The following is a 9,621-nucleotide window of genomic DNA, read 5'->3' on the forward strand; positions in this document are numbered from 1 at the left end:
TGGCCTCAAACTCAGAAATCCACCTGCCTCTGCCTCCCAAGTGCTAGGATTAAAGGCATGTGCCACCATACCCAGCTTATTTATTTTTATTTATTTTTTAAATATTTATTTATTATTACACATAAGTACACTGTAGATGACTTCAGAACACACCAGAAGAGGGCATCAGATCTCGTTGGTGGTTGTGAGTCACCATGTGGTTGCTGGGATTTGAACTCATGACCTTTGGAAGAACAATTAGTGATCTTACCCGCTGAGCCATCTCACCAGCTCCTATTTTTATTTATTTTTGATGTAACTTTAGGCTTTGATTTCCATGCATCAGTTCATTCATTCCAAGAACCCCATGCCCTAATCTGGATGCTCTGGAACCAAGTGCCAGTTGTCCCCAGCCAGAGCCCTCCACCTACTAACTCCTCTGAAAGGACTGTGTCTGAGAGGGGCGTGTCAGATTGCTAATGAGGTTCCAACCCTGATTGGAACAAAGCTCTGAATCCAGCAAGGAAGGAGATGGCAAGGAGAGCCAGCACAGGGAGGCTCAGCGGGGTGGCCTCAAGAGGCAGGGCATGCTCACAGCATCGGGTGCTAGAGGCAGGGAGAAATCATGTGGGTGTCATGGATGGAGCAGGAGGGGAGCGCCTAGGTGGGAGCTTAGAATGGCTGGGTAGAAGGCACAGAAAAGAAAATGTCGTAGTCTCTGCAGCCAGTGCGGTTCTGCTCTTCGGAACTTTGATTTTATACATGTCCTTTACGTGGGAACTGAGGATATAACCTGTCCCCGTATGTGTCTGTAACCAGAGGAGGAAGCTCTGACCACACAGGTGGCACCCACCACAACTCCTGAGCCCCCTCCTAAGAAGCCGCACCTGGGAGAGCTGACTGTGACAGATGCCACCCCCGACTCCCTGAGCCTCTCCTGGACAGTCCACGAGGGACAGTTTGACCAATTCGCGATCCAGTACAAGAACGGGGACGGGCAGCCCAAGGTGGTGCGGGTACCAGGGCACGAGGACCAGGTCACCATCTCTGGCCTGGAGCCGGACCACAAGTACAAGATGAACCTGTATGGCATCCACAGTGGCCAGCGTGTGGGCCCCGTGTCTGTCACGGGGGTGACGGGTGAGTGGACTGTGGGAGCCCAGAGTGGGACCACTAGAAGGGACCATCAGCTCTGAGTAGGGACCAGTGACCTGGGACTGGCTCATCCCCTAGAACCTGCTGTGGCCGAGGCTATGGCCTATGTACCTTTCCCTGGAGCTGGCCTATCTTCTCTGTGCAGGGACATCCACAGATGTCCTGAGGGAACACTGTCCAGGTTCCCTCAGCTAACCTAGGAGCTTGGGCATAGTGTCCAGCTGTCAGATGACCAGGGACATCAGACCCCAAAAGGGAGACCTCCCTGGTAGCCACACCTTCTCCTTCTAACTCAAAAGCCAAGGGCACTGCTGGTGATGCTCACCTCTCTGTCTCCTTCCCAGCTGCAGAGGAAGAGCCCCCCAGCCCCACAGAGCCCAGCACGGAGGCCCCAGAGCCCACAGAGGCCCCAGAGCCCACCGAGGAGCCGCTCCTGGGAGAGCTGACAGTGACAGGAGCCTCCCCAGACTCCCTGAGCCTCTCCTGGACCGTCCCCCAGGGACACTTTGACTCATTCACTGTCCAGTACAAGGACAGGGATGGGCAGCCTCAGGTGATGCGTATCGGGGGCCAGGAGAGGGAGGCCATCGTCAGAGACCTGGATCCTGGGCGCAAGTACAAGATGAACCTGTATGGGGTCCATGAGGGGCGTCGCGTGGGCCCGGTGTCCACCGTGGGCGTGACCGGTGAGTAAGAAAGTTTCCAAACTGTGGTCATGGCTCGGAGCCCAGCAAGTAGAACCAGTTAAGGGGAGCCAGGGCAGTGGCTATGTGGGGCATGTTCAAATGACACAAGGGATGGAGAGAGAGGAGAAGTCACGTGGGTGTTGGCAGACATCTGGGTGGGGTCTAGGAATAGCAGTGTGGAAAGAACAGAGAAGATGTGGTGGAGCCACTGTGGCTCGTAACTGTTTATAAATGCTTCGTTTATATTCTGAGAATAGAGAAGAACTAATGTGGTGTGTGTGTGTGTGTGTCCAGCTCCAGAGGAGGAAGCTCCGACCACACAGGTGGCACCCACCACAACTCCTGAGCTCCCTCCTAAGAAGCCGCACCTGGGAGAGCTGACTGTGACAGATGCCACCCCCGACTCCCTGAGCCTCTCCTGGACAGTCCCCGAGGGACAGTTTGACCAATTCGTGATCCAGTACAAGAACGGGGACGGGCAGCCTAAGGTGGTGCGGGTACCAGGGCATGAGGACCAGGTGACCATCTCTGGCCTGGAGCCGGACCACAAGTACAAGATGAACCTGTATGGCATCCACAGTGGCCAGCGTGTGGGCCCCGTGTCTGTCATTGGAGTGACGGGTGAGTGGACTGTGGGAGCCCAGGGTGGGACCCATCAGGAAGTGGACCCTCAAAGAAAAGTGTCACCAGGCGGTGGTGGCACACGCCTTTAATCCCAGCACTTAGAGGCAGAGGCAGGTGAATTTCTGAGTTCGAGGCCAGCCTGGTCTACAGAGTGAGGTCCAGGACAGCTAGGGCTACACAGAGAAACCCTGTCTCGAAAAACAAAAAAAAAAAACAAAAAAAACAAAAACAAAAAAAAAGGGCTGGAGAGATGACTCAGCGGTTAAGAGCACTGACTGCTCTTCTGAAGGTCCTGAGTTCAAATCCCAGCAACCACATGGTGGCTCCATCCTTAATGAGATCTGATGCCCTCTTCTAGGGTGTCTGAAGACAGTTACAGTGTACTCACATATAATAAATAAACAAATCTTAAAAAAAAAAAAAAGGTGTCACCTTTTTGGTGACAAACGGGTAGGGATCGATGTCTGGGTACTTTTAGTGCCCTGGAGCTGCTTAGCATAACAGACCTGCTTTGCTGGTGCCATGGTGGCCTCTGTGTGTCTTTGTGCACTTTCTCCTGGGGTTGGCTAGTTCCCTGAGCAGCGGGACCACAGAAACCTTTGCTGAGCAGGTTGTCCCCTCAGCTGACTCAGGAGCTTGGACATGGTGTTCAGGTGACAACTGAACAGGACAAGACCACAAAGGGGGCTCCTCTGGACTGAGCTTAGGACCTGCCTTGGTAATTATGCTTTCTCTGTCATTCTCATCTCCTGAGGACCCTGCTCACCTCTCTGTTTCCTTCCCAGCTGCAGAGGAAGAGCCCCCCAGCCCCACAGAGCCCAGCACGGAGGCCCCAGAGCCCACAGAGGCCCCAGAGCCCACCGAGGAGCCGCTCCTGGGAGAGCTGACAGTGACAGGAGCCTCCCCAGACTCCCTGAGTCTCTCCTGGACTGTCCCCCAGGGACACTTTGACTCCTTCACTGTCCAGTACAAGGACAGGGATGGGCGGCCCCAGGTGATGCGTGTCGGGGGCCAGGAGAGGGAGGCCATTGTGAGAGACCTGGATCCTGGGCGCAAGTACAAGATGAACCTGTATGGGGTCCGTGACGGCCAGCGTGTGGGCCCGGTGTCCACCGTGGGCGTGACCGGTGAGTGACAGCTGGCCTCTGTTTGCTCTTCCTTTCTTCTCTAGCCCCTGTCTTCCCTCCTCCCTGTCTGCCCTGTCCTTCCCTCTCCCCTTCTTCCAGGCTGTACCTCTAGCCTCAAACACTGAGTCTCTGATCCCCTCACCTAGGATAGAGTGAGGGTCGGTGCAGCTGTCCCCAGAGCTGTTCCTGTAGCCTGTCCTTCCCCACACCACCCTCCTCCCTCACTCCAAAGCACCACTCAGTCCAGCATTCCTTCAACCCTGGCTGCCTGTGTGTCTGTGTATCTGGTGACTCTTAAAACGCTCTGGATTTGAGCTATGTGGTCTGAATCTGCCTCCAACTGGACGATGTGGCTTTTCAAAAGCATTTTTAGTGCTGTGGCAGCTCCTGCAGAGGGGCGTTCGTGACAGCGTCTGCTAGACCAGTGATTCTCAACCTTCCTAACGCTGCAACCCTTTAAACTTTTCTTTAAGAATTTATTTATTTATTTATTTATCTATCTATTTAATGTATACCCGAGTGCTCTATTTGCATGTATGCCTGCCATGGCAGAAGAGGGCATCAGACCCCATTACAGGTGATTGTGAGCCACCATGTGGTTGCCCTGAATTGAACTCAGGGCCTCTGGAAGAGCAGCCAGTGCTCTCAACCTCTGAGCCATCTCTCCAGCCCCTGTGTGACCCTTTAATATAGTTCCTCATGTCACAGTGACCCTAACCGTAATTTATCTTTGTTACTGCTTTTTTGTTTGTTTGTTTCTTTTTGAGACTGGGTTTTCTGTGTAGCTCTAACTGTCCTGGAACTCTCTCTTTGTAGACCAGCCTTGAACTTACAGAGATCCTCCTTGCCTCTGCCTCCTGAGTGCTAGGATTAAAGGCATGGACCACCACCACCTGGCTAATTTCACTATTGTCATGAATCATGGTGTAAATACTTTCGGAGGTTTGATATTTTAAAGTCAAAGGTATTTTGGAGGTGTAATTTTTTTATTTTATTTAGTTATTTTTTTTTGAGATTTGTCGAGGGGTCCCGACCCATAGGTTGAGAACCTCTCTGCTAACCTCAGTTTGGAGGGGCTCCTAGGTGTGAGCTGCCTGCAGCCCTTGCCTGTGTCTGTGGCTGGGGTTGGGTGGAGAGTTAGAAGAGGCCCTGCGAAGCTGCCAGCTGCGTTGCAGCCTAGGGACTGCCTGGTCCCCATTTTTCAGCCTCCTTTACTCTCTTGCAGCCTCTCTGACCACAGAGCCCCCCATCGAGCCCCGCCTGGGAGAGCTAGCTGCGGTAGAAGTGACTTCCAGTACGGTGCACCTGTCCTGGACTGTGGTCCAAGGCCCCTTCGACTCCTTCCTGGTCCAGTACAAGGACGCACAGGGGCAGCTCCAGATGGTGCCTGTGAGCGGAGACCTGGGTGAGGTCACCGTCTCAGGTTTGGAGCCGGCCCGCAAGTACAAGTTTCTACTCTTTGGACTCCAGGGTGCGAAGCGCCACGGCCCCGTGTCCACAGAAGCCAAGACTGGTGAGTGAGAGCCCCGCATCAGCGCCCGTCCGCCGCTGCCCCCTGGTGGCAACTGTTGGAATTTCACGTTTCAGTGTCCCACATTCCCAAACCTTGCAGTCTGGTGACTCGTTTCTTTGTCAGATCTACCCAAATTCAGACCTTCCCTCTGGCCACACTTGTCTCCTTTTCTTTTATCCTTAGCCCTGCCCAATTACCCCCTTCAGACCACCAAAACCAGAGCCCGTTACCCCTCAAACGGTCTGCTCTACGGTCTCTAAGGGGCCTCCTCTCTTCTGCTCTCCAGTCTCCGAGGCAAAGCTCCTTCCTCGTCTTGGGGAGCTCACCGTGACAGATGTGACCCAAAACTCCGTGGATCTCTCCTGGACTGTTCCTGAGGGTGAATTCGACTCTTTCTTAGTCCAGTACAAGGACAGGGGAGGGCAGCTCCAGGTGGTGCCTGTGGCAGCAGACCAACGCGAGGTCACCGTCCCCGGCCTGGAGCCCAATAGAAAATACAAGTTTCTGCTCTTCGGCCTTTTAGGCCGCAAACGGCTGGGCCCTGCCTCTGTGGAGAGCACCACAGGTGAGCCCAGGCCCTGTCTGCCCCTGTGTACAGCTTCTATCCCTGGGGCCTTCCAGGGACTAATCATGCCTTCAGTCTGAAACTAAAGGTCTTTTCAGTAAAGGCGAATCTCTGCTCTTGGGCTGGGAGGGACCTCAGCGTTTTATTCACACTGCTGCCAAGGGAAAGCAGCTTTTAGGTTTGGCTAACCTGCGTTCAAAGACCAGGCCCGGGACTTGCCAGCCGGAGTATGAGTAGGCCACCTGATGTGCATAACAACCTCCTCGACTGTGAGACAAGTAGCCCGCTACTCCCCTGTGTGACCAATAGCCTGCTACTCCCCTGTGTGACCAATAGCCGGCTGCTCCCCTGCTCCCCTGTGTGGCCAATAGCCCGCTGCTCCCCTGTGAGACCAGTAGCCTGCTGCTCCCATGTGCTGATGGCTAGGAGTCCACTCCTCACCTGTGTGACTAGTATCCTACTGTCTTCCTTCCTCCCAGCCCTAAGTTGGGAGATGGAAAAGGAGACCCTTGGCTGCAGAAAGATTATGGAAAAATCTGGTGGTTTTGTGCCCATGACTCAGCCCCAAGGAAAGGGTGGGGTGGGCCCATGACCTTTACCCCACTCCCAGGTCTGTGACTCACCCCAGGCAGACCTCAGGGCCTGGAGAACCTCACATACCATAATTCTGCCCCACCAAACCCTCCTTACACTGGCTCGCCCAAGCACTGGCTGTCATCTACGCCCTGGCTGTGTCCTCAGGTGTCTGTCCCCAAGGCCACACATGGACCCTTGCATTCCCTTGAAAACTCTTCCCTGAATCTTCCTTCCCTCCCCTCAGCTCCCTTGGAGAAGATACCACAGCCCCGCCTCGGTGAACTGTCAGTGACGGAAGAGACCTCTGACTCCGTGCACCTCTCATGGACTGTGGCCCAGGGTCCCTTTGACTCCTTTCTGGTCCAGTACAAAGACAGGGATGGGCAGCTCCAGGCAGTGCCCGTGGCTGCAGACCAGCGCGAGGCCACCATAGAGGGTCTGCAGCCAGGCAGGAAATACAAGTTCCTGCTCTATGGGCTCACTGGAGGAAAGCGCCTGGGTCCCATCTCTGCTGTGGGAGTGACAGGTGAGGCTGTCCTGCCTGGCCTGAAGACAAAGGAACTGACTGGAATAGACAGGAGGGAGAGAGGCCTGTCAGAGCTTTAGAGGAAGAGTTGGTGCCCACCCCACCCCAGGTGTTGATCAGTCATTTGGAAGAACAGGAGAGCCGGGCAGTGGTGGTGCATACCTTTAATCTCAGCACTTGGGAGACAGAGGCAGGTGGATTTCTGAGTTCGAGGCCAGCCTGGTCTACAGAGTGAGTTCCAGGAGAGCCAGAGCTACACAGAGAAACCTTGTCTCGAAAGACCAAAAACAAAAAAAGGAAGAAGGAAGGAAGGAAGGAAGGAAGGAGAGAGAGAGAGAGAAAGAGAGAGAGAGAGAGAGAGAGAGAGAGAGAGACAGACAGGAGGAGCCAGGCCAAGCAGGAAGGAAAGGCCTTGAGGATTCCCTGCTTTCTCTCTCAACCCCGTCACCCCCTCAAGGGCTGCTCTTTTAGGCAGCTTTATCTCCTCGCAGAGTAGGCTTGCCCTATAAGCTCACACCTCCCGTCCCAGGAAACCAGAGATGTTTTCTCAAATGGAAAACCACTGGGAAATCCAATGGGCAGAGGTCACTGACACCCACCTCAGAAGGGCACATGGCTAGTGTGTCTTGCCAGGCACGTACACTGGCAGGCACCACCTTCGGCTGCTCTCTAAAGGCTCTAAGGGTGGGGCCACCGCTGAGGGGGCGGGGCTTCATGTGCCCCCGGGTTGGGAGAGGGAAAGTGAGTCCCTGGCCCAGATATAGTGAGGGGTAGAAGAGGGAACCAACAGTTTCCCAGGCAAGAGAGGGCCAGTCTCAGAGAGGCCCCCTGGGGCACACTGCTAAACCAAGTTCAAGAACTGGAAGGTTCTAGAAGACCTCCTTCTCCCTCCCTTTCCTCTTGTGGGCTGCTCTGCCAGGACCTTGAGGTGTCACCAGTCCCAAGCCAGCCTTGTCATCCTTCCCCTGAAGGGCAAGATGGAAAGGCGGGACCTCATGGCACCCTCACGAAGGTTCTGCTCTGGTTTCTCCCATGCAGCCTCAGAAGTGGACACATCAGCCCCAGATCCCACTGAGCCCCCTGAGGCTCCCCGCCTGGGGACACTGGCAGTGACCGAGGCAACCCCAGACTCCCTGCGCCTCTCCTGGGGTGTGGCCCGCGGCCCCTTTGACTCCTTTGTGGTCCAGTACCAGGATGCAGAAAGACAAACCCAGGCCCTGCTTGTTGATGGAGACCAGGACAAAGTCCTTATCTCAGGCCTGGAACCCAACACGTCCTACACGTTCTTCCTCTATGGTCTCCGTGAGGGGACACGACACGGACCTGTGTCTACAGAGGGCACCACAGGTAGAGCCAGGCTTGCACTTCCTAGTCTGGGGTCGAAGGGTGGAAGGTGGCATCCAGAAGTGGCTGCCACAAGGCAGGCGTGAGGAGGCACCCACAAAGAGTTGAGGCCATTTGCCCTCCACGGCCTCTGCCCCTGTTCCCATGTCAGGCCGCTGAACCCTCCCCCTGTGGCTCTGCTCCTTACCGGCCCAACTTTACTGACCAATAGGATCAGGATAGGATGACAAAGGGACTTGCTCTAAGCCTTAGAACCGGTATGCGTCTGTCTCCCTTTTCTCTTACCACTTCCCACAGATCCAGTTCCTGCTGGTCAGGCTCCAGGGGACCCCGGGCCCCGCCTGTCCCAACTCTCAGTGTCAGATGTGACCACCAGTTCTCTGCGGCTAAACTGGGAAGCCCCGCTTGGGGCCTTTGACTCTTTCCTACTCCGCTTTGGGGTCCCCTTACCGAGTACCCTGGAGCCGCATCCTCGCCCGCTGCTCCAGCGAGAGCTTATGGTGCCAGGGGTGCGGCGCTGGGCTGTGCTTCGGGACCTGCGTCCCGGGACCCTGTACAGCCTTACTCTGTATGGGCTGCGTGGGCCGCACAAGGCAGACAGCGTCCAGGGCACTGCTCGAACTCTCAGCCCAGGTGAGGGCCCACAGGGGCACCAAAGAGGGGGCTTTGCTCTTTGCGAGATGGGAGCCAGCATGTAATGTGTGTGTGGTGAGCGGAGGAAGGGTGGAAGACACCTAGAGAGTGACATCTGTCCTGGGGAACCTACCGGAGAGGGATAACAGAAAAAGGCGGGAACCTTAGCCTCTATCCACCCCTTATGACCTCAGTTCTAGAGAGCCCCCGGGACCTGCAATTCAGCGACATCGGGGAAACATCAGCCAGAGTCAACTGGGTGCCGCCACCATCCAGGGTGGACAGCTTCAAAATCTCCTACCAGCTAGCAGACGGAGGTAAAGGCCCCTTTCCCTCATGGCCTCCTCAGCTCTCCTCTCCTGCCCACCCCCCCGCCCCTGCACACTGCCGGCTCCCCAGCTGTCCTTAGGCTTCATCCATGTTTGCAGGAGAGCCGCAGAGTGTGCAGGTGGATGGCCGGACCCAGACCCAGACCCTCCAGGGGCTGATTCCAGACACCCGCTATGAGGTGACTGTGGTCTCCGTCCGTGGCTTTGAGGAGAGTGAGCCTCTCACAGGCTTCCTCACCACAGGTAAGAGAGATGGCCGCCAGCACCAGGAGAGGCAGAGAAAGAAAGCAAGAGGGTAGAGGGTAGCCGTGTAACAGGGGCAGAGGAGACCCCGGGGCTCCAACCTCCAGGGAGGGAGGAGCCAGCGAGGTTGGGAGAGTTGAGGCTAGGAATGCCTCTGAGCTCCCTGTTCTTGCCCAGTGCCTGATGGTCCCACCCAGCTACGGGCATTGAACTTGACCGACGGATCTGCCCTTCTACACTGGAAACCCCCCCACAACCCGGTGGACGAATACAACGTCCATGTCGCATCCCCTGGGGGTGAGCACGACCGAGCCTCCTCTA

General features: G+C 55.8%; 1 protein-coding gene across 10 annotated transcripts in view; it reads left to right on the top strand.

The window, feature by feature from the left end:
* The window catches only part of Tnxb (tenascin XB), a 60,520-nt gene that overhangs the window by 48,754 nt on the left and 2,145 nt on the right, over positions 1 to 9,621 (top strand). For 9 of the 10 annotated variants that reach the window (XM_031347403.1, XM_031347407.1, XM_031347405.1 and 6 more), the window contains 12 exons: positions 799 to 1,119; positions 1,479 to 1,820; positions 2,115 to 2,441; positions 3,230 to 3,571; positions 4,797 to 5,084; positions 5,371 to 5,649; positions 6,470 to 6,751; positions 7,790 to 8,098; positions 8,393 to 8,728; positions 8,923 to 9,045; positions 9,157 to 9,300; positions 9,478 to 9,597. In XM_031347403.1, the coding sequence (XP_031203263.1) occupies positions 799 to 1,119; positions 1,479 to 1,820; positions 2,115 to 2,441; positions 3,230 to 3,571; positions 4,797 to 5,084; positions 5,371 to 5,649; positions 6,470 to 6,751; positions 7,790 to 8,098; positions 8,393 to 8,728; positions 8,923 to 9,045; positions 9,157 to 9,300; positions 9,478 to 9,597 (3,213 nt within the window). The remainder of the gene's footprint in view (positions 1 to 798; positions 1,120 to 1,478; positions 1,821 to 2,114; positions 2,442 to 3,229; positions 3,572 to 4,796; positions 5,085 to 5,370; positions 5,650 to 6,469; positions 6,752 to 7,789; positions 8,099 to 8,392; positions 8,729 to 8,922; positions 9,046 to 9,156; positions 9,301 to 9,477; positions 9,598 to 9,621) is intronic. The other variant, XM_031347409.1, reaches the window with a different exon arrangement.

This window comes from Mastomys coucha, unplaced genomic scaffold, assembly GCF_008632895.1.
Source record: "Mastomys coucha isolate ucsf_1 unplaced genomic scaffold, UCSF_Mcou_1 pScaffold3, whole genome shotgun sequence".
In the NCBI taxonomy this organism is placed as follows: domain Eukaryota; kingdom Metazoa; phylum Chordata; class Mammalia; order Rodentia; family Muridae; genus Mastomys; species Mastomys coucha.